The sequence below is a fragment of the Canis lupus genome, chromosome 16 (assembly GCF_011100685.1).
Source record: "Canis lupus familiaris isolate Mischka breed German Shepherd chromosome 16, alternate assembly UU_Cfam_GSD_1.0, whole genome shotgun sequence".
In the NCBI taxonomy this organism is placed as follows: Eukaryota; Metazoa; Chordata; class Mammalia; order Carnivora; family Canidae; genus Canis; species Canis lupus.
In genome coordinates, this window is record NC_049237.1 from 39,884,121 (window position 1) to 39,909,792 (window position 25,672).

Genomic DNA, 25,672 nt, shown 5'->3' on the forward strand with positions numbered 1-25,672 from the left:
GTTTGAAAATGTGGAGTGAGAGAGGCTGGTATTGCACAGTGGCTTTTCTCTTCTATGCAGTAGGCTTCTAATCAAGGTTGGTTAGTTGGTTGGTTTTCTCCAGGAAGGATTCCATAAGGGATTGCTAAATAGAATAGTTTGAAAACCATTTTTATAGAAAGAGGTTATTATAAGCATAAATATCTAACTGGAGAAGTCAGGCATTTATTGTTTTCCAGAAGTTGGATAATATGGTCATGAAAGACTCAATTATTTTATAATTATCAATACTTTGATATAATGGTTATGAAAATAGAGTGGAAGTATTTACTCTGCAGAATTTTCCCTGACCTTCACTTAATTGTATAGATGTATCCAGATAAAATTCTTTTTGAGCTTTCACTGTTTGGAATAATAGAAGACACTTGGATATATCTGTACAGCAGGCTTGCTGATGGTGATTGTACATATATAGCAGTAGATATGAATAAAAGGAGACAATAAAAGTGAACAAACTGAGGAATTTCTGGGCTAAAATTATTTTAGTTTTATCTTTATTTTTTTAAATCCATTAGTTATTTGGGCAGAATACATAATGAATATGTTTCCAGAATTGATGAGTTCGTCTATGTCAAACATGTTTTAATACCATGGCAAAGAATGTTCTTATAAAAGGGAAAGCTCCTATCATTTTCTTAATCTCTGGCATCTTTCAGTATGATATGAATATATTCATCCAGGGGCACCTGGGTGGCTCAGTGGTTAAGCGACTGCCTTTGGCACAGGTCGCGATCCTGGGGTCCTGGGGTCTAGTCCTGTGTCAGGCTCCCTGGAGGGAGCCTGCTTCTCCTTCTGCCTGTGTCTCTGCTTCTCTGTCTCTCTCGTGAATAAATAAAATCTTTAAAATATATATATATTCATCCTGCCACAAGCAGACATTAAGTACAGATTTGTGTGTTCATTCTTAAAATGTCAATTTAACTAAATTAAGATCCTGCTAAATTTGTGAGAGTGGTTTATTATAATGTGCTTGTTGCTTTTGTAAGACTTATAATTGGTAAGAAAAATTTCCAAGTGACACAATACCAGACCTTAATAAATATTATTTAAACAAGATAATCTATGAAACAACACATGAAACAGAAGCCAAGAAAAAAAGTTTTGCACACAAGCCCTGAGGGGAAAAATAATATATTCTGATTTTCTATGATTGCTGATGAAAGTTGCCCCGTGACTATAATTAGTACATATCTTCATATATAATGTGAAATGGCATAACTGATTATGGGAATCCATATAACTCCTATGTGCTAAGAAAATGAAAGTCCTGAAACTTAATGTTTAGAGTTAGACCTTCAAAATCTCACAGTGTCAGGTTATTTATATTTAAATTAAGGCATATTCAAATACATGAAGAATGGTAATTTTGTGTTAGATGGAGAGAGTTAAATCATATCTAGTTCTGTGTACAGTTGTAACTTACTCACATCCTGGAACAGAACACATTGTGTTCAGATCCAGAAAAATTAATAGATTTTATTCGCATGTATTTCTACGGTTTCCTTGACAACTACTATAGATGCTGCTATCACCATGGGGATGGTTCTTCTAAATGAAGCAGCAACATCCAAGGGAGATGTTGGTAAAAGACGGAGTAAGTCTGGTTGCTATTTTTGTAGTTTTGCTTTAGTCTTAAGATTCATTTAAGTAAAATGGGAAATATATAAGTCCTTAGTAAACATAAATTTCTAAAGAAATGTTCTGATATGAGAAAGGTTGCAGTTTGTTTTTGTTTTACTTTTTTCTGTTTCTTGGACATGGGTGTACAAATACTTAAAAATAGATTTCTTCCAAAATGGAATTGGGTGATTTTCTGTGGAATTGCATATAAAGGAAAGCTGTTAATGCTTGTCAGGGGTGCTCCGACTCATGTCTACTGAAGCTGTAGTCCCCATAGTAATGTCCACACTACAGGGAGACACAAAAGTTTGTGGTCAGTCTTCAGAGATTTTATTGGCAAATGCTGTGTTCCTTATGCTACAAGAATCAGGTACACATTCAAGGACTCATAGTTTTCAGATAGGTTTTGTACAATGAAATATAACACCTTCTAATTACCTCCAAACTTCTTTTGATCAACAGTTGAAAAGGAGTTACCTGTCAATAGTATCTTTTCCAAGCTCTTTGCCTTTTCCAGTGGTATCCAAGATTTACAACTCCACCAATATCCAGCATTGTTTCTAAGCAAGTTAACTACATTTTATTCTTTGATGGACTATTCCTTTCAGGGGGGTTATAGAAAAATAATTCGTTTTTATGAAGTAAGAGGTTGTGGCAAGACAAGGGAAGAACACATGAGAAAAATCTACCATTAAGAACATTGGTTAGAAATGAAGAGAGGGCCTTAAACTTCCTGCCACAGACCTTTTTATAATAATTATCAAGCTCCTATATAATTTTATGATTAAACCTATAATTAAATTTTTTCTCAGTATGCTTTGCATTTCTGGAACATTTTTAAGCCCAGAATTTATGTTTGAGCAGCGTAGGTATCTGAGAAACACAGTTTATTAAGAAGTTTAAAATAAAAATCCAGACTTACTTTCTTCTTGAAAGTATAGGGATCCCTGGGTGGCTCAGCGGTTTAGCGCCTGCCTTCGGTCCAGGGCATGATCCTGGAGACCCGGGTTCGAGTCCCACATCAGGCTCTCTGCATGGAGCCTGCTTCTCCCTCTGCCTATGTCTCTGCCTCTCTCTCTCTCTCTGTGTGTCTCTAATGAATAAATAAAATCTTTAAAAAATATATTAGCTATGGTGACCTATATATAAATAAGTGATTTCTAAGTAGTTGTCTTAAGTGTTAAAATATTTTAGATGTAATATGCAGTTTAATCTGTCCTTTGTTTTCCCATGGTGGGATCTATACACTATTGTAAAGAAACTACAAAATAATCTAATGCATTACTTTCAGTTAAGCATTGTACAGAATATCATTTTATGATACATCTTTTGAATAAACAATGTGATGCTCTTGGAATTGACAAATAATGTTTATGAAGACAGATGCATTATTATATATCCTGTCTTAAGTAATAGTAAGATATACATAAATGTTTTATCTTACATCAACTGTAATATTGTTCATAAAATCACTTTCCTCTTGGTAGATATTTCTCTACATATCACTCCAGCGCCCAGCACTGTCATATTATTTATTCATGGATAGTGTGAGAGAAAGAGAGAGACATGGAAAATATATTTTACAATTACTCCTTTTTGATATATAGTACAACTACTATTATTATTGCTCAGATCAGAGTGATTCTGTGTCATCATAGCATTTTCTTACAAGTATGTTACCTTGTACGGGCTGCAGTGGTTCATCCAGTAATTACTAACCCCTCACACAGTACTCGATTCTGCTGCTCCCTCCACTGTAAACACGGACCTGAGTATCACTGTTTTGTTCCACTGCACAGAATCAAGGAGGTCTGTTGTTTTCTTTAATCATGTACTTTGAGCTTCAAAGAAGTAAAAGTGTTTTGTTTAGATTCTGAAAATTAAAAAAAAAAGGAAAGGACAAAGTGTTTGATAAAGATATCAAATAGGTTAAGGGGTAATGTAAAGCATTAGATAATTAATTCTAGGTTTAATAAGATTGTTGTAAGCAGAGATGTTATTGTTGTATCTAGTGCCTGGTTGTCTGTCATACTTGGATAGTCTACACATTTTTATAAAGGTGTTTTTCATTTTGGGATAGTCAGCAACCTGCTCTTTTACTTTATTTTCTGCCAGTATTCATTTGAAGTTCAACTGTATGAACTTTGTCTGAAATGAAATGTCAGAGAGGCTACAATTGAATATTGTTAAGCACTTATGACTTTCAACAATTTATACTCAAAACTGAAAGAATGATATTCCTGCAGAGTTGAATGAAAACTGACAGATTTCTAGACCATCTTCTGACAGTGTCATACCTTATCTACTCCTTAATTTCCAGGATTATAATTAAACCTAGTCTCAGACCTGCTAGAAGAATTTTTTTTCCAGTATATATCATTTTAGAAGTATACTGAACTGCTAACTTCTTGTTTTCCTGTGCCTTAATGTGTTTCATTTTTTTACTCTGGTCTTCTAATTATTTCAGATATTTTGAGTATTTTTATAAGAATTCTCTAAAACTAACAGAAGAATACAAGTATTGTGCAAATGTTTCATTCTTAAGTGCTTAGATTTTCTTATTAAAAGTTAACACTATTTTCTATTTATGGCATAGATTTAAGTCAATTTCAATTTCTTTAAATATATTTCTTTATTTCCAAACATTTGCATTTAATTGGCTCAGATTTTTAAGCATTTTAATTTTATAAGCATGTATTTTACTAATAGTAATAAATCTTGTTTAACTACTCTATGTTTACATAAATATATTTCCATTGTATATATTACATATATTTATTGCTCTTTGACTTTAAAGTCTTCCTAACTGTAACACAAAGGAAAAGAAAAAAGTATTTTCCCTTTTGTTGACTTGCCTGGGATAAAGTGATACTGAAAACCTGGACCACAGCACATTCAACTCTAATATTAGCCTTCTGTTCATTTGTTAAAACAGACAACAGCACTTTGACACAAGTATCTACTTGGGAGGGGGCGGGGGTTGCCTCTTTGGCTCTCCAGAATCCGTATTACTTCATTCCTGAAAGTTTTATTCCTAGCTTTTGTGCACTACGATGACTATTTCTAAGTAACAGGCTTTAACCAAAGCAATAATCTAGCCAATAATCTAAAATGACATTCTTTTGTAAATATTGCATGGCATCTGAAAAGAATAAAATTCTATTTACTATTCTATATGCAAATGTCTAGGCTAATATAGCCAATGCTTTATAAGGCAGGGGCTGATAATCTTGTTTGTGGTTTATCATATATTTTGCTTTGTTTTGATCCCTCTGAGGCATTTTAGTACTTGTAGGAACTCTGTAAGAGAAGAAAACCACCAGAAGACTTAGATCAGTCACTTGTTGTTTTCATACCCCAAATAGTACATTTTCATTGAGAAGAATGTGGAAAATAATGAATACATTGTATTTTGGATTATCTGGTTTGTTGTGCCTGTATGTGCCATGAACTATTAAAATGTAAGTATACTGTTATTAATTGAATGCATTTAAAAAACATATGCATTTGGGTTGCATTGTCTAGACACTAATGGCATTTTCTGTCTCTTTCTAGTAATTTGCCTAGTGGGATTAGGCCTGGTGGTCTTCTTCTTCAGTTTTCTACTTTCAATATTTCGTTCCAAATACCACGGCTATCCTTATAGGTAATATCATTATACTAATGTGAATGTTCTTATTTTTAACTAAACAATTTCAATGGTTAATGTATATTTAAAGGCTAATATAAAGTAGCTAATTCATTTGCCAAGTGATTTTAAACTCAGTTAAGCAAGTTTTTGAGCACCTGCCATGTGTTTAGCTCAGACTTTGCAGAGGACCTATAAAGCAAGGGCCCTGTTCCCAGACAGATTATTTTCATTTTTGAGATACATATGTATTATATATGTACATATAATACAGTGGGTTTTAGCTTTGTGGAATTCATCAATTTTTTTTCTTTTGTCTGTCCATCCAATCCTTCACGTTCAAATTCTTTGGCTTCCTCAGGTATATATAGGATATGTGTTTCCTCTCATGACATTTACATAAATGCATCTCTTGGAACTAAAAAAATACAGTATATAGGCAGCAGTATGTGCCCCCCCTCGCCCCCCAAAAAATACCAATTTTACATTTGACAAGCTTTCTACCTTAATTAGTCTAGCACATGGATTTATGCTGAACTTATCCTGGTTGTGGTAGATCCTGCTTGGGGTTTCATTTTTTATTATTGGACTGCATCATTTTCCTTTTGAATGATCTTTTATTTTTTTTCTCAGAAATTTTAATCAGTTGTCTTGTGAATGTGGTAAGAAATAGATGATAAACATCAAGAGCAAGTGTTGCTAAAAGGTCTGCAGAGATTACATGCCAGAGATTTGGATAAATCTTGAGCTAAATCCTAAAAACCTGACAGCACAGGGGAAAAATATACATCTATCCAACTAGTTCACTGGAGAAGTAAAGGTGATAGCGCAAGCAAGAGAGAGGTAATAAGTGAGTGGGAGACAGAATTCTGAGTAGAGTAGAAATGTGAGATGTTGCTAAAGAGGGAAAAGATCTCTCTTCCCACTGAATTATTCTGTGTAAGAAGCTTGGCCAGTTATGAACATAACATAGCACTGCAGTTTGTATTCCCTGAAATGCACAAGCATTAAAGTATTTGATGAAAAAAGAAAAAAATCCACCTTGTTCATCTCAGATAAGAGCAGTTTGTAAGGAATGAGAGGATGAGATATAGGACTCCTTTGTTCTAGGGAAAGAAAAGCATGCAAAATATTCCCGAAGGTATATGCTGGCCTAAGTACTTCTGAAAAGACGTCTGTGGACATCTGTCTTCATAGAGAGCGAGGCCCTACCTACCGTTAACCCTGGGCACCAAGAGCTAACTTAATGCAATCAGCTGCAGCAGACATACACTGAAGTGGGCTTGCAAAAGACCAAGGCTATATACCCTTGACTTTGAGATGAACTACAAAGACAAACACACTTTTCCCTTTAAAAAGAACGAAAAAACTTCCCACTTCTGCCTACTTTAGGTAATACCTGTACTTTGGATAAACTGTTGAGCTATCCTCTCAGTGCAAATGCACATTTGAACATAACACCATATACTAATTTAAACATCACCTTTAGCCTAGAACTTTAGCTCCAATGCCAGAATATTGTCTCGAGTGTAATGCCTTAGCCTCTTATAGTCTTCGATTTCTTCCTTTTAAATTTCTGTGAATTATAACTTTTGTACTAAGAAATACTACTGGTAGTTTAAAGGTAATCCTAGACATAGTTCTAACTTATTTATTCTACATAATTTTGAATTCTGTTTAATCTACAACTTCTAATTTCTTCTATACAGTGGATCATTATGTGTTTATTTTTTGTTTTTAATCTTAAGCTTCACAAAGCCTTATTTATGCCCTTCATTATATTTTCTCAGTACTTAACACTATTATTTTTGTTGATCTTTGTAACTGTTGAAAGGGATAAGTCCGCTTGAAATATTTATCCTATCTCCTTAAATCTCTCTCATATTTTAGTCATAAGAGTGTTTTTTCTACAGTACCAGTAGGTTTCATGTTGTCATTGACTTCTCCCAGATTCTTTTAGGTTTCAATAAGCAGACTTGGTGGATTTAAACACCTGATCTGAAAAAAAAAAAAAAAAAACATTTAACAAGACCAGATTTGACTTTATTCTTTAAACAAATTGTAAAGAATGAAGGAAAAAAATAGGTTATTTACAGAAAATATCAACACATGTACTCAGAGGTACAAATTTGATGACAGAAGAAACTTAAGTACATGTTGGCATCTCAGAAGCAGTTCTTAAAGAGCTTAATTTTATTTTCTTGGATTTTAAGAATAATACCTAAGATCCTTCTTCATCCTCAATCTTGGGAGCCAAGTAGTACTTTAAATGTCCCATATCAGCAATTTTATACTGATCTGTTACTAACTGTGTGACCTTGAACAAGTTACTTGACTCTTCTACATTCTGATTTTCTCATTTGTAAATGGAAAAAAAAATTTACATACTTCATTTGACTATTGTAAGGATGACATGAGAAAATGCATGTAAATTACTTAACACATTGCCAAGTACATGGTAAATAGCACATAGTATTAATTACTCAGTAAATGTTAGATGCTTATTATTAATTCAGATTAAATATAAATGAGTTTGAAATATTTACATATGTTTTTCTAAGTAAGATTTTCTTTACACTGAAGATTAAGTAACTTTTATATTTGCATGATTCAGTTGAGTGAAGAACAGATTTTCCCTGAACCTTTTGATGAACTTAATTGGGCTCCTGAGTCCCTTGAAACTACCAGTGAAATATCACGATTATTAAGAATTTGGTCTAATTACCATCTGAGCCATAGTTCAAAAAAAATTTTATTAGAGTGGTATACTGCATTCATTTTGTATATTAAATAAAGACTAACTTTAGGCTCATTCGATTTTCAAAGAAAAGTGAAGAGCTAGTAGTGATATATAATAGGCTTCACTTATAGGTAATTTCCCATTATTTTCTTCTGATGCAGTTTGACCTACAAAAATTCAAAAGAATTTTATGAAAGTACTTCTGATCCAAATGACATGAAACATTCTCTTTTAATTCTATCACTTTGCTTTCTGTTTACAAAACTCTTTAGTTGTCTTAGCGAGATAGAGTAGCCGGATGGAAAAATATTTACAATCAGAAGAGCAGAATTCATGTTCAGCATATAATTTTGTAATTAAGAAATCTGAGTTTAAATCTCAGATCCTCTCTTCACTAACTTTGGGACTTGGAGTTAAGTTCTGGATCTCATTTCACTTCACTTTGAAAACTTTTAGTTTTTTTGTAGATTTGGAGACAGGCTCAAATTGTTATTTGTCTCACATTATTTCTCTGTCTTTTGCCAAGATATTTAGCTTTGTTGAGCTGCTTTCTTGATTTGTAAACTTGGTATAACACCTATCTCAGAATTTTGTGGGGATAAATTATATGATCAATTTGTAATGCCTGAAATGTAGTGGGTTCTCAATAGATATTTTCTTCACCCACTTCTTACCTGTACAAGCCCTTCAACTTTAGCACCTCATTACATTTTTGTTTTGCACTTTACTTCATTACGTTGTTCATTAAATATTCATACATAACTATTTACGTATTAAAGTCATTTTCAAAAAAAAAAGTCATTTTCATTCTGTAATATTTTGAGGCATTTTAGAGAAGAGTCCTTTTTGTATCTCCAACGTGCTGTGCACATAGTAGGTGCTCATCATATTAATTGACTATTTAACTCAAAAACATTTTTTATTTATTATCTAAATGCAACAGGAACCATTAGGATAGAAACAATGAAAAGAAGAGTACTGGTTGCCACATTGTACAACTCCAGAAGATGGAATTCACGTCACATGACACCTCATGGAGTTGTCAGGTTACTCCACACACCTAAAGTGATGTGTGGTGTATGGAAAGATAATTATTTCAGAAACCTGAGCTATAAAGATGCAAACTCAGATTGATTCTTAACTGGCATCAAATAATAAAAATATTTTTTAATTAAGCTGATAATGGACATAGAAACTATCTTCTATTGTCTTAAAAAATTTCTGTGATTCTTGATGTCCTTGGCTATTTTGAGATAATGAAAAATGGAATGACATTCAGTAATGGAAAGTACAGAATAATAGCTAAGAATGAGAGACATTCATATGAGTTTTAAGAAGAGTATGATAGTGAATAAGCATAATAAGGCAAAAGAGAAAAAAAATCCCAGGGTATACAGTATAGTGATCTCCTACTCATTTCTATATCTTACATGTAGATCTTTCATCTGTAGAAAAAATATTAAATATAATCTTGAGCTGTACAAATAGAAAAATAATATCAAAATGATGTGGTAATCAACCCACAGTACATATCACTGATAAGAATTTCACTGGGATTGTCTTTCTCCTGCTGAGTTCCAGCTTTGAAGAATGACATAAAGGACCGAAGATTTAGAGAGGATTCGGAGAAGAGCTGGAATGCTCTAAAGGCACCATTGTCTGGCCCCTATCTTATCTAGATAAGGAATATAGTGCTAAATCTTGTAATAATATTTTGCAAATGGAAATTGAATCTTAAGGACTATTTTTTCCATATTGTTGTATTTCACTGTGGTGTATTGGAAAGTGATCTGGACTTTGAGTGAGAAGATGTGATTTGGACCATGGCACTTTAAAACTATAACCTCAGGCAAGTCTTTTAATCTTCTCTGAGCCTCAGTTTTCCTCATCTTTCAAATAAAGACATAATATTTCTCTCATATGTAAGACAAGTTGTAGCAAACTATTGCTTTACAGATGTAAGATAACTTTTAATTGTGAGAATCTACATTCCAGTCTTAGGCTGTTGTGCTTTGCTTTAGAGATAAGCCCTCAGATACAAACGTTAAGCAATAGACTTTGATCCATGGAATTAACCACTTGACAAACTAGTTTTTAAAAATATCCCCATATATGCATATGCCCTCCAAAAAAATGTAATTTCATTATTTACTTATGTCATTTCTTTAGGAAAGAAAGCAGAACTAAGACAAATGACAGAAATGCATTTAATTCTTCCTAGGACAAATGTAGTCACATCTCTCTTTCCACTAACAAACAGTATAAATTTTAGTTTTCAAGATAATAAAACAAAATACAAGTCTTTTAAGTATATGTTAAGATTTTTTTAATCAACATTTGATCATTTTTGAAATAGATACCAGGAACCTCTGTATAAATCCAAAATAATTTCTGTAGAGAATTGTTCTTTGTTTTTCTTTTACATTTTATACTGCTCATTCAACCCCTCCAACCTCACAGCACATTAGCCTGAGCAGATATACACAAAGATAGTTCTAGAGGGTGAGTTCCGTCTTGAAAATGCAACTTTACTCTGACAGAAACTCCAGCATTCAGCAACCCATTGAAAACAGAAAAAGTATAGGCAGCTCCTTTTTATTCTTTTTTTTCCCCAGATAGTAGCCACCTTCCTGATCATGCCTAGTTATTAATAACCATACAATGAAAGCTGTTACTAAGTCTCTCTCAGGTTAGGCTGTGGAGAAGTGACCTTAGCAGTAGTGAGACTTGACAGCTGTTGCCCTGTGCAACCATAGAAACGAAAAGATTTCCATACCCAAAGATCTTGTTCCCTTCTCCTAATGAAGTCCTCAATTTCTTTAGGCCTTTTTAGATTGTTTACTTCAGACTTGAAAATTTTTCTGGGTTCAGTAATCTTTTATACAAAACAGAGAATCAGGCTAAAGAAAAGAGGCCCGGCTAACAGCCGTAATGTACTTCTCTCTTGCACCCCCTTTGAACATTTATGAATATAAAGTAAAGGTTTAGAAAACCCTAAGAACAGTGAGTCATTGAGTTCTGCTAACTGCAAGGTCAATTGAACAGGAGTGAAAATTCAACTAGTGGACGATCCATGCTCTAAGTAAAGGAGCAAGGCTTTTCTTTCCTTCCATACTTTGTTTTCAATACTGAGCAATTCAGTAAATGATTTCTGTATGACAGTGTCATGTTACCATCAGGTCTCTCTGACTCTTCCCCAGGCTGAGAATAGGAAGTAAGTACAGTACACAAGAAAAGTCTGTCCATCTGAAGAGCTCAGAGAATTTAACCAGCTCCCAACTGGACAGAATTCATTCATGTAAGAGCACTGTGTAGACACTTTTTAAAAAACACCAACAGATAATTAGTTTAAGATAAGTAAAAACAAAATGTAAGACACTATAATATGCCTATGTAGCTATATCACAGGAAGAAAAAAGAATAAACATGCTTTATGTATGGTATTGTCTCCAGTCATCAAATCCAAAAGTCTCTTCTCATTCTACAATAGCTTAGTTAAGTGGTTTCAACAGAGACTTACAGCCCACAGTGTGTATTCACTTCACGGCCTTTTACAGAAAGTGTATGGACTCCTCATACTGAACATACTCCCCATATTATACATGTTATTTTTGTTCTTTGGCATCTTTCTTCACTCAGCTCCTGTAGCCTATGCTACTATCCCTTCATTTAACTTGTTTTCAAAGTCAGTTTTGCTTTGTTTGCTTGTGTTCCTCTAACACTTCAACCTGCCATCATATCAAGTATACCTGTGTTATACTTAATTGTGTCCAAGTCTTACTCTCCTCTAGGAAAGAAACAATCACCATGACTTTCAGTCATTGTCTTACAACACTCTTCTCTACATGATATTCTTGTACATAATAGGTGGGCCATATATCTTTGCTGAATACTGATTGAGACACACATTTTTTGGCTCAAATTTGAGAAAATAACCACCATTTTAAATAATGTTTCTCTAGAAAGACTTACTTGGAATTTCACATAATAACCTTGCTATAAACTTTTGGAATATCACTTCTCCACGAGTCAAGGGCTACATTTTTATGTAAATCCTGAATGTTTGCTAGTGTGTGGGAGTAATTAAGAAAGAGCCAAACTTGGAAGTGTTTGAAGATCTTCCTCCCATTCCTTCTTTATATACACAATGCCCCGCTGCATTTCTGATGTACTTTAGGCAATAATCAAATTACAGAATAAAGGGAATAGTTGCATCCTTTTAAGCTAGATAAAAGGGGGAGTTTCTGGAGCATACTCATGCTGGTTCTACCCTGCTATCTAATCTTTCTGTGTATAATTCTCTAGCCTTGCAATGTAGCCTCCATCTTCTGTTGCTACTTGAGTCAGTCAACCATACATGCATTCACTTCAAAATAAACTGGTCATAGTAGTCAGTGTTACACACCTACAGGCTACCGTGACCTGTGAAAAGAATCATTCATTATGGAGGGTGGAGGGGAGCCCAGGTAGAAGCTGATGATGGTACCCAGGGCAGCTGCTCCCTCTCTGAGGAACCTAGCCACCACATTAAAGCACATTCCAGTGTGCTTATACTTCCAGAGGAGTATATTTGTTTGGTTTTGGTATTAAACAGTTTTCATGTTATAAAAGTCTTTTTATACATTTTTACAATAAGTATTACCAGGAAAGATAGTATCCAAGCATTATTAGAAATATAAATATAGGAGAACTGTTACATTATACATCAAAATTACTAGACAGGTAAATGTGAAAAGAAAACTTGTCAGAACCTGACAGATAGGAATGAGGGACTAATCTCTTGAGTGATGAAATCCATATAAAACATTCATACTGGAATATACCTTGGATGTTTAATATTAATATTAAATGATTACCTAGGGAATAATAGTTTATGCTTTTCTAAGAAAGATTTTTAACAAAACATTTTTGACACACTTCAATCTTTCCATGTCTTAAACAAATACTCATAAAGTTTATAACTTTTTATGAAAAAGATTTTAAATATAAAAGAACAGGAAGTAGTCTGCTAATCTTACCCTGTATTGTTAGACAATAGGATCAGTTCAATATAAAATATATATTTGTCTTTGCATAATACAATATAAAAAAAAGGATCGTTTTAACAGCTCTTTAAAAAGTATTTTAGTTTGGGAAAAATCCCTAGTGTGAACCAATAGTGTGGTAACTGAGGATTCTTAATTTAGTATTAAGAAGATACAGAGATCCTTTTATTTTGTGAATTTTACAACATCTAAAAATCATAGAATATGTTTTACTTTTCTAGGTCCGAAAAATTAGGAAGCATAAAATGATCATAAGGGTCAGATTACAGTTTTTTGCTTATATGGCATAATATTTTCATAATGATAAAAGGTGACCTTTAGTGCACCACAGCTATAAATGTTCAGACCACTTGTTCAAAAACAAGTAAATTAGTAAACCCTCTAAGTTCTGTTTAAGTTATAATTTTTTCAACCTTAAGTTTTAAGTATGTTATGATCAAGTCTTCTTTTTATCATTAGCCTTCATTCTTCAGTTAACTTAATCTTTAGGGGAAGCTAAAATTAAAGGCAGAAAATGTCAAAGAATTCATCTACAAAGGACAGACACATCTCCGTGCACTGCCATCAGTGTGAGGGATTATGTGGATTGAATAGCAGCCACTGCCTACTGCTCCGAGAAAGTTTCCCGGCTGATACTCTTCTTCATGAAGATGGTTACTCTTGCAGGACCTCAGTCATAACTTATTATTTTGAAAAAATACAAGCAAGGTGTTGTTGTACTGAGGCATCAGCACATAATTTCTAGCCTTTAATAATTCCTCAGAAAAGGAGTGCTTATTTTAGTTTGTATAGCTTTTTTACTTTATATTACATAACAGTTTAAGTATTTATTACATATTTTATGTAATGTCTTATATATATTAATATATATATATATAAATGTAAAAATGTGTTTACTTTTAGCCACATAGTTTCACTAGAGTCACTAGGTTGATAAATATGAGGACTAGAAAGAATTTTGGAGATCAGCCAAACAAATTTTCTTTTCACTAATGAGGAAACCGAGGTTCAGAAAGACGAAGAAATATATTCCTAGGATATTAGGATTTAAACATCCAGATATTACAAAACTTACTAGTTTTCCAACTATATGATAGCTTTCCAAATATAGCAACCATTAATTTCATTTATGTTTTAATATTTGGTTAAAACATGGTTTGTCTCTGGTTGTCCTGCAAAGTTATATTGTCAAGACAAAAAAAGACAAAGCAAAAAAAGAAAACCTTGCCACGTGTTAGAAAAACGTACAAATATCAAACAGAAACTTAGTAAATGTTATTTAAATTGACTTACCATTTTACAACTTATATTTCTGTTCAGATTAAAACTTTGCTTAGGGAAGTAAAGAAAAATAACTCCCTTTTATTTCTATCTGTACAAGCATCTGTGTATTCAGAATCTGATGACACTTATGATTTATAAAAAAACATTTTTGATTATGCAGTATATTCCAGCTATAAATTTCATTAAAAAGATCAAGCATTTAGTTATTTCATATATATGAAAGAATTATAGATTGAAGAGAAAGATTTTTCTTTTAGGACAATGAAATGACCCACTTCAAATCTTTGTTTTAATCCATAGTTTTTATTCTTCTTAGTTATGTTGCCAGTTTAAATGCTGGTTTAACTACTCTAAGCAGTATAAGTTAAACTCTAAGTTTAACTGCTCTAAGCAGCAGTGAGAGTGTCTCACAGAAAGAACTAGGGTATTTTGCCCAAACTTAAACATCACTAGTACTAGTTCTTATCAGCGCCCTCTCCCACTCTTGGCCTCTTCTCACCATAAGCGTGACCTCACTCCAGGAACTAGTTCAGAGAAATTGCCCTGATAAAAAATTAGAATGGGATGAATGAATATACTTATATTATTTTTATATATTTACATGTACTAATTTAGAATGAATAAAGAGCATATTGTGTTTTCCTTATTTTCAGCATATGATTTTCTTTCTTTTTCAGCTTTTTAATTAAATGAAGCCAAGTGGGATTTGCATAAAGTGAATGTTTACCATGAAGATAAAGTGTTCCTGAGATATAGTTTGATTTCTTGAATTCATTTCCACATTGATTGTGACAATTCTAGCTTATTCTTGTATAATTTTTTTTAAATGTGAGCTTTCCTAGTGAATTTAATTTATAGAAGTGGATGGTTATATTTCATATTAGCACTGGAAAGAACAAAGTTTCTCAAGCATATTATATTCAGTATATGTCATAGGACTGAAATAAATGACAATGTAATTATGAATTCATGTGTTAGAACTGTTCACTCATTAGTAAAGAAAACCACAATGTTAGTAAGGGAAAACTATGAAATATATGTTAAAGAACCCTTAAGGTTGTACAGAGATAAGGTATATGCATGAAAATATGTCACATACTGAAAAATATACTCATTGTCATTTCAGTATAAAGGATGTGTGTATGGTTACAAATGTTTTGTTCTTATTAATCACAATTAAATAAAGAGGGAGCTGTATGAATAGTGCCTACAACTTGGAAGCCTAACCTGGGAAATGGAGGTTTTTCCCAGGTTGTAAATTTTAAAGCAAACAGGACTAAATCAATAAGCTTGAAGCCATCAGGTGATGGAAGCAACATACCAGAAGATTTTAATTCCTCTCTAACTTTAGTAGGGTCACCCAGGAATCCAGACTTGTAACTGTAAAACTAATCCAGGATGGCCATTCCCCCATATGTTATATGGAAAAAGTTTGCCATCAAAACATCATTCCCTAATATTAATACCCTATATGAGTGACTTCATGAAGCTTTCTCAAAAACTAAATTATGAGAGTCTAATCAGTATTCTGTTTGTTTATCCTCTTTAAGTTTAAAAAGCACTTTTTAATATGTTATTTTTTTTCTTTACAATAATCCTGTAAATTAGACAGGAAATATAAATTTTGTCTGACTTCTAGAAGTATGAGAGCTAAAAGCCAAAAAGAACAGAAAAATAGAGCTTATAGCTGGGCCTTCAGACTCTCAAACCTGAATTTTTATTTTCTGTGGTGCTAAGGAAGAATTTGAAAACACATTTAGTTCAATAAACTTTAGAATTTAGAAGAATTTAGAAAAAATTTAATTCAATAAACTTTCTTTTTCCTTTTAAGGTTTTGTTATCTGATTTTCATTAAGATCTAAATAATAGAATATGGAGAACTTAGGAGTTTTAGGTGTACAGTCTCAAATAGGAACCAAGTATACATCTACTGAATTTACTTATTTCATACCTTTATGAAATTTAATTAAGAATGGGAAATATAAAAACCTAGAGGGGCACATGAAACTAAATTCCAGGGCAATATGTGTGCTAGCAATAAGTTATCTTGTCAAAACATGATATTCAGTGAAAATTGCATAATTCAGAACTCTGTACACCTTATGACATATTCCCAAATCTGTTATTTAAAAGCACATTAAGGCCCCTACTTTCTGTTCAAAGTTTGATAAATTTAGTACTTGGATGGCATTTATGGAAAAGCATTAAGTGATCATGATCATTTGTTTAATGCCTGTCCCTCAGTAGCACTTGACCTGTAAATCTAAATCCATTGAGTATTTTTACATTTTCTAAGGTTCATTCCAAATGGACATTACAATTGGAGTCTGAGACCAAATTTTACATGTAAACACATCTTTATAATTATTTTTGTTTGTCCCTTTAAGGCTCAAATTGTTATTAAACAACATACATCTAGTCTGTCTATAAAGCTTTAATGTAGTGTTCAGTCATGACCAAAGTCAGACAATGACCAAGGTAAGGAGAACTTCCCTATCCCAAGTTAGTAAAAGTTTTGTAGCCTATATTATGTAATTTCCTCTCAATATTAAGTTATATGCCTACTACAAAAACAATTTTTTTTAGAATTTTATAGCTAGAAAGCTGTTATTTTTCTATAGACTATTGTTGCTGTAGGGAAGTGATTCTAGAGGGAAATAAACTTCCTCAAGACAAGTTGTTACTGGAAAGTGCTACAGGCAAAACTACAAAAAGTGGTTAAAATGTAGCTTGCTTTTAGAATTTAGCATGTGGAAAGTCATATATGTAAAATAGGCTATCTTTACCGTCAAACAAATTAAATTGAAAAATTCTTATCTGGTATGCTGTATCCTCCAATGTCACTTTCAACCGGATTTACTGTATTGAAGACTCCCTTAAAAACTGGTTATATGTTGAACAGTCTCCAGTTAGAATAAAAAGAATTGCTTTCCTGCTTAGAGGAAAAATCTTAACATAAAATTCTATCTAAAGGAGTTTAATTTCAAACATCTGATGAATAAAGTGTTGCGTTTTGCTCAGCATACTTTTCCTTGCATCAGATATTCACATGAGTAAGCTCAGTAGTGTTGTGTGTTTAGTATAATTTTCTTTTGCATATATAGTAATATCCCTTGTCAATTAACAGTTCAGCAAGCATGGTGATTTGGGGAGATTAGATCTTGTAGCCATATAGCTTGACAAGTATTCCCTTTCTTGCTATTTAGGAGAACCTCCCTAAGGGTACATGAAGGGAGTAGTTATTTCTAAATAAAGCATGACATATTATTTTGAGATCAAAGACGGTAAACAGTGTGTTTTAAAAAGTACTGGTAACAAAGACAAACATGTTAACTAGAGCATCTAGCAACAAAATATTTGAATGGACTTTTTGGAGACGATGTTCCTCAGAGATCATTAATGTTCAGTTTAAAATATTAAAATGAGGCTTTTCACACTATACAAGAAGCTGTACTGGGTCAACTAATAATTTATCTAATAGCATTTTTTTCTAATAGTGGGGATAAAGGTAAGCATAGTAGTCACACTACAAGGGTATAAGTATGTTCATATTAGCCCCAAAATTCCTTTATATAATTCATGAGTATATGTCATTTATGAATTTTTCTATACTTTACCTACTTATATCTGAAATATATACAGTGTTTTTATCATATAACTAAGAGTCTAAGTATTTACAAAGTTTTAAGAAAGCAACACGCATTCAGACTATAATAGAAAAATCAGCTCACATTCAGCCAAATGTGGGTGTGTCGACTTCCATTAAAAATTATGCATACATATAGATGATGAAAATGGCAGAATGAGGACTCCTCCACTCCACAGAAACACTCGAAAGACTGGCAAAAACTATCACTCAGTATTGTTCAAAGTCTGAAAGATAATGTAGCAAATTGAATGAAAGCTTAAACAAAAAGTGATGGAACCTCAGATGGCTAGCTTAATGGCATTTTATCAGTCTTGCCCCATTCCTTCCAGTCAGCAGTGGTCTTGAAAATGGCAGCCTGTTAACTGGTATGGGGATCTGGTTCTACAGGAGAGAGAGGATGCTCCTGTTCCCAAGGAATAGCGTTTGTTTTGACCTGAGGGCTCCTGGAAGGGTTCAAGCAAGGGGTTTGCCTTTGTTTCACCTAACTCAGAAGTTTCTCAGGGTGTTGCTACAGAGGGTGTTTCTCGAAAATACTGAAAAGGAAATGAACATGGTAATGCCTGAAAAAGAATTAACAGTTGTGACAAATAATAGACACATGGCTGAAGCCTGGATGAAAGGAAGAACTCGAGAATGAAATAAAGGGGAATGAATATTTGGGGAATAAAGGCTTTCAAAGCTGCCACATGCCAAAATCCAGATCAGGCTGCTTCCTCAAAAAAAGATCTGAGAAGACCCTAAGCTTTCACCTTTTATTGATATTTACACCCAGCCCAAGCAAGATGGTGAAGGCTAGAGGAGAATGGTAAATACCCTGGATAAATACTGAAGCAGTGACTCAACAGAGTCAATCTGCAAAGCCCAAGGGACTAGTTTCTTTTCTTTTTCATTCTTTTGTCTACAGGCACTTAAGGATAGCTCCATCAGAGCACTAGCTAACCACTAAACTAATAGTCACAGACCACACATGACAAAGAATACAATTTTTATAAAAACTAATTCTAGAGAGGGAGCAGAATCCAATTTCCAGAATTGCTACATATTTAGAATGACCAATTTGGAAAATGCACACAAACTAGAAAGTATAGCCCATTCACAGGAAAGAAGTTAGGCAATATCCTTAAAGCAGAAATTCAACTTGCTAAAGATTTTAAGTCTTTAACGAACTCAAAGAGCTAAAGAAAACCATAGACAGAGGAACTAAAGGAAACAAATGGACGATGCATCACCAAATAGAAAATATCAATGAAGAAATGAAAATTATAAAAGGAGTCCAATACAAATTCTAAAGCTGAAAAACCATAATTGAAAAATTTGCTAGAGGGACTCAGAAGAACACATAGATCAGTGTGTGAAATGTAATTTGACAATAATCCCTTAAAAGCTAATGGTATAGGAGCAGTTTGAGTATACTGTTGAATGTAAACTGCTATTAATTCCAACTAAACTGTTACAAATTTAAACCACAAAGTAGTAAAGGAAGAATTGAGTGTGTGTGTATACATATATGTGTGTGTGTATATATATATTATATATATATGATATAATATACATGATATAGGTTGTAGAATAAGTCCATATCAGTAATTTCCTTAAATATAAATGCATTAAACACTCCAACTAAAAGCAGAGATCTGTCAAAAGGATTGTTAAAGTATGATGTAACTATATAAAATTATATACCAAAAGAAATCTCAAATCGATACCTAACTTTATACCTTAAGGAACTAGAAAAAGAAAAGCAATCTAAACCCAAACATAGCAGAATGAAAATAAGGATTAGAGGAAAAATAAATTATGATAAAGAATAAAGGAAACAATATAAAAAGTCAATAAAACCAAAACTTGGTTCCTTGAAAAGAACAATAAAATTGAGAAACCTTAGCTAGATTAAGAAAAACAAAATAGGGGCACCTGGGTGGTTCAGTGGTTGAGCAACTGCCCTTAGCTCAGGTCATGGTCCTGGGGTCTGTTATCAAGTCCCACATCAGTCTTCCCACAGGGAGCCTGCTTCTTCTTCTGCCTATGTCTCTTCCCCTCTCTCTCTCTCTCTCTCTCTCTCTCTCTCTCTTTCTCTGTGTGTCTTTCATGAATAAATATTTTTTTAAAAAGTGGAAATGAGCTAAGGTGGTTGTCTCCACAACATAAAAAAAAAATAGTTCTCAAACTTCTGAAGTTAGAAAGGAGAGTAGGAATGAACATTAGTACCTATGCTACAGAAATAAAAAGGATTATCGAAAAATTGTATAAAGACATCTCAGGAAAATGGTATTGTAGAACAATCCTGAGCTCACCTGTTACAGACAAACCAAAGCATGACCCACATATAATGCAACTCTCTGAAAGTGACATAGTGAAAATGACTGAAAACAGAGACACAGTAGGAACCCACAAGTAGGAAGGACAGTATAGGTATGGAGGTCATCCATGAGGGACAAAGGGATCAAATCATATATGGCACACCTCCAGCCCTGGGGACCTGGGCCAGGAAAGTGAGACCCCATAACACCTAGCAAGGCTTAACTTGGGACCTCTGCAAATCAGTGGGGCTTAACGCCACCTAAATGCAATCAGGACTGGTATTTTCCCCAAAAGAAACAACCACACCACCTCACCTGGCAGGCAGCCCCAACCAGGACCAGCTCTCTTCCAGACCTACTCCTTCCCTGGAGAGGATGAAGCCAACCCCATCAACCAGCACTCCCACAGCAGTTGCAACCCAGTCACAACCGGAGGGGCCCTACAGGATGCCTTCTACATAAGGCCACTACCTTCAAGACTAGAAAATGTGGCTGACTTCCAAAAAGCGTAGAAATAGAGACGGACAAAATGAGATCATGTTCCAAACAAAAGAACAAGATAAAAATCTCAGAACAATACCTAAATGAAACAAATAAGCAATCTACCTCATACAAAGTTCAAAGTAAGAGAGACTTGAGAGAAGAATTATACCCACTAGACTTGAGAATGAATGAACTCAGAACTTCAACAAAGGAAACATAAAAACTATTCAGAGCTGAAGAATACAATAACTAAAAGGGAAAATACCATAGAGGGAATTGATAGTGGATTAGAGGATGCAGAAAAACATATGAGTGATTTGGAACACAGGGTAATGGAAAGAACCCAACCCAAACAGCAAGAAAAGAAGATAATTTTTAAAATGAGGATATGTTAAGGGATCTTTGTGACATTAGGTGTCCTATTATTTGCATTATGGGATCCCAAAAGGAACAGAGGAAAAGAAGGGCAAAAAATTTGAAGAAATAGTACCTAAAAATTTCCCTATCCTGGGGAGGGATTGAGTCCACGTCCAGGAAACAGAGCTTCAAACAATATGAACACAAAGAGGTCCATACCAAGATACTTAATAATAAAGTAAAAAATTAATAAAGTATCTTAAAAGTCAAAAGAGAAAATCAAATAGTTACATACAGTAGAAACTCTATTAAGGCTAGCAACTCATTTTTTAGCAGAAACTTTGCAATTCAGAAAGGAATGCCATGATACAAGTGCTGAGAAAAAAGCGTAAAACCAAAAATATCTACCCAGCAAGGTTATTATTCAGATTTGGAGGATAGCAAGAATTTCTAAGAAAACAGAAGTTTAAGATGTTCATCACCACTAAACTGGCTTTACCAGAAATGTTAAAGTGATTTCTTTAAGTGAAATAAAGAGGGGGGGGGGGGGCTACATAACTGGAAGAAATTATGAAAAATAATTTCACTTGTAAAAACAAATATTCAGTAAAGGTAGTTTATCAAAGATAAAACTAGTATAAACGTCAAAAGACAAAAGTAGTAAAATCTATTATATCTACAAAAATTAGATAAGAGATACACAAAATAGATGTAAATATTTATATAAACATAGCAGGAGCAGGGAATAAAAATAGTCTTTTAGAATATATTCAAAGCGAACTGATCAACTTACTGCCGGAAGTTATTTATAAACCTCATGTTAACCACAAACTAAAAAGCTATAATAGACACATAAAAATAAAGAGAAATTAAGCATAACACTAAAGAAAGGCATTAATCACAAGAGAATAGAGCTGGAGAAGAACAGTTGAATAAAAACAACCAGAAACAGTTATCAAAATGGCAAAAGATACATAGCTACCTATAATTACCTTTTTTTTTCCTATAATTACTTTGAAGCAGTAAGTCCATTTACATTTAATCAGAAGACACAGGGCACATAAAAGGATAAATTTTATATATGTATATGTATGCTGTTAAGACTCACTTCAGTACTAAAACACACTGAAAGTGAAGGGATGGAAAAAGGTTATCCATATAAATGGAAACAAAAAATTAAAAAATAAAATAGCAGTACTTATATCAGACAAAATAGACTTTAAAACAGACTGTAACAAGAGAAAAAGAAGACCATTACATAATGCCAAAGGGACCAACTCAACGAGAGGATATCACAATTGTAAATATGCATCCAACATAGGAGCATCTAAGTTTATAAAGCAAATATTAACAGAAGTAAAGAGATATTCACAGTAATAAAATAAGAGCAGAGAACTTTAACACCCCTCTTGGGTGGATATGATAGATATCCCAGAGAAAAACTGGATAGATAACCCAGAGGAAAAAATCAGTTAGGAAACAGTGGCATTTAATGACACATTAACCTGATGGACTTAAGAGATACATACAGAATATTTGATTCAAAAAATGGAATACATATTCTTTTCAAGTGCACATGGAATATTCTCCAAGATAGACACATGTTGTGCCACAAAACGTTTCAATAAATTCAAGAGATTGAAATCATATCAAGCATCTTTTCTGATCACAACTCTATGAAACTAGATTTACAAGAAAAATACTGGGAAGAAATCACATAGAGGCTAAACATTCTACTAAACAACCAGTGGGTCAGAGAAAGCAAAGAGGAAATTAAAAATTACCTGAATACAAATGAAAATAGAAACTGGTTCAAAATCTTTGGGATGCAGCAAAAGCACTTCTCAGAGAATTTATAATGATATAGGCCTACCTCAAAAAAAAAATCTAATAATCTACCCTTGCACCTAAAGGAACTAGAAAAAGATCAAAGCCCAAAGTTAGTAGAAGGAACAATAGAGTGGAAATAAATAGAAACTTCAAAAGAAGAGAAAATAGAATCAATGAAACTAATAGCTAATTCTTTGAAAAGATAAAAATTTAGAGTCATAAAAAAGAAGAGGGCTCAAAATCAGATATGAGAGAGAAGTTATAACCTACACTACAGAAATACAAAGGATTATAAGCAACTCCTATGAAAAATTGTATGCCAACATATTGGAAAACTTACAAGAAATGGGTCAATTCATAGAAACATAATCTTCCGAGACTGAATTGGAAAGAAATAGAAAATCTGAAAAGACTGATTACTACTAATGAAATTGAACCAAAAACACTTTCAACAAACAGATGTTCAGGATCATATGGCTTCACAGGTAAATTCTATAAAATATTTAAAGAATTAATACTTATCCTGTCACCAATATACATATATGTGCATATATGTGTATATATATATGCACATGTATATGTACATATACATATATGCATGTATGTGCATACATATATACACACAATGCTTCCACTTTAATTTTATGAGGCTAGCATTGCCCTCATACCAAAACCAAAGACACATACCAAACAAAAAACAAGTAACAGACCAATATCCCTGATGAACATAGATGTTAAAATTCAATAAATCTTAGCAAACCAAATTTAAGAATATATGAAAAAGATTATTCACCATAATCAGTAGGATTTATTCTAGGAACACAAGCATGGTTTAACCCCCCAAATCAACACATCAGTGAAATAAAAGATTTTTAAAAATGTGGTTATCTCAATAGATGCAGAAAAAGCATTTAACAAAATTTAGCATCCATTCAAATGAAAACAAAAAACGAAAAAAAAAAAAAAAAAACTCTCAACCAGGAAGATACAGAAGGAACATAACAGAATAAGGGTCATATTTGACAACAGCAAAAAACATACTCTGGTAAAAAGCTGAAAGCTTTCACTCTGAAATCAGGAAGAAGACAAGGACGTGTTCCTTAGAAACATATAATCTCTCAAGATTGAATCAGGAAGAAATAGAAAATCCAAACAGATTTTCATTATCTTGGAACAAGATAAGTCCTCTTTCACCACCTTGTCAGACATAGAATTTGAAATCTTAGCCACAACAATTAGAAAGTCATCCAGATTGGTAAGGAAGAAGTAAAACTGTCACTATTTACAGGTAACAGGAACCTATTCATAAAAAGCCCTAAAGATCCCAACAAAAGCTACAGAATAAGTGAATTCAATAAAGTTGCAGGACAGAAAATTAATTCATAGAAATCTGTTGCATTCCTATATACTAATAATGAGCTAGCAGAGAGAAATTTTAAAAACAACTCCATTTACAATTGCATGAAAAAGAATAAAATAAATTTAACCAAAAAAGTGAAAGACAGACGTATACTCTGAAAAACTATGAGACAATGATGAAAAAATGTGATGACCACACACATACACACGGAAAAATATACCATGCATGGATTGGAAGAATATTGTTAAAATGCCCATAAGAATTCAATATAATCCCTATGAAAAAACCAATAGTATTTTTCAACAAAATTCAAACAAGTAATTGTAAAATTTATATGGAATTGCAAAAGGCCTGAAATAGCCAAAGCAATCTTTAGAGGAAAAAAGTAAAAACAAAACAAGCTGCAGGTATCACAATGGTAGACTTCACACTACAAAGCTATAGTTGTCAGACAAATTTGTTACTGGCACAATAGACACATCGACCAATGAAACAGAATAGAGAACTCAGAAACCCACACCTATTGGTCAAGTAATCAACAAAGGAGGAAAGAAGTTAAAGTGGAAAGACAATTCTCTTCAATAAATGGCGCTGGGGGAAAAAAAAAAACATGCAAAAGAGTGAAACTGGACCTCTTTCTTATACTATAAATAAAAACAGAATTCAAATGGATTAAAGACCTAAATGTGAAACCTGAAATCATAAACCTTCTGAAAGAACACGTAGGCAGTAAACTGGTCTTCAGCCTCAGCAATATTTTTTTGGATCTTTTGTCCCAGACAAGGAAAACAAAAACAAAATATTAACTGGGATTACATCTAACAAAAAAGCCTTTGCGCGGTGAAGAAAATCAATAAAACTAAAAGACAACTTACTGAATGGGAGCAGATATTTGCAAGTGATATATCTATAATAAGGAGTTAATAAAAAACATATGAAGAACTTATACAACTCAACACCAAAACACATCTGATTAAAAACGAGCAGAGGACTTGAATACATATTTCACTAAAGACAGACAGATGATCAACACATAAAAAGATGCTCCACACATCAGGGAAATGCAAATTAAAACCATAATGAGACATCACCTTACACCTATCAAAATGGCTATTCCCAAAAATACAGGATATAACAAAGTGTTGGTGAGGATGTGGAGAAAGAGGAATACTTATGGGAATGCAAATTGGTGGTCACTATGGAAAAACAGTATGGAACTTTCTCAAAAAATTAAAATTAGATATACTGTAAAATATAGTAATTTCATTTTGAGTATTTGCACAAAGAAAATGAAACACTAATTTAAAAAGATATATATATGTACACCTTTGTTTATT

General features: G+C 33.1%; 1 protein-coding gene across 4 annotated transcripts in view; it reads left to right on the forward strand.

Annotated features, from left to right (window-relative positions):
• Window positions 1-16,186, forward strand: part of TUSC3 (tumor suppressor candidate 3) — a 281,955-nt gene extending 265,769 nt beyond the window's left edge. For 2 of the 4 annotated variants that reach the window (XM_038560234.1, XM_038560232.1), the window contains exons 8-11: window positions 1,559-1,633; window positions 5,215-5,305; window positions 9,814-9,876; window positions 15,034-16,186. In XM_038560234.1, coding sequence (XP_038416162.1) covers window positions 1,559-1,633; window positions 5,215-5,305; window positions 9,814-9,832 — 185 coding nt within the window. In that variant the 3' untranslated portion in view covers window positions 9,833-9,876; window positions 15,034-16,186. Of the gene's footprint in view, window positions 1-1,558; window positions 1,634-5,024; window positions 5,121-5,214; window positions 5,306-9,813; window positions 9,877-15,033 lie in introns of all 4 variants that reach the window. The other 2 variants (XR_005371577.1, XM_038560233.1) reach the window with 2 other exon arrangements.
• Window positions 16,187-25,672: the final 9,486 nt, after the last annotated feature.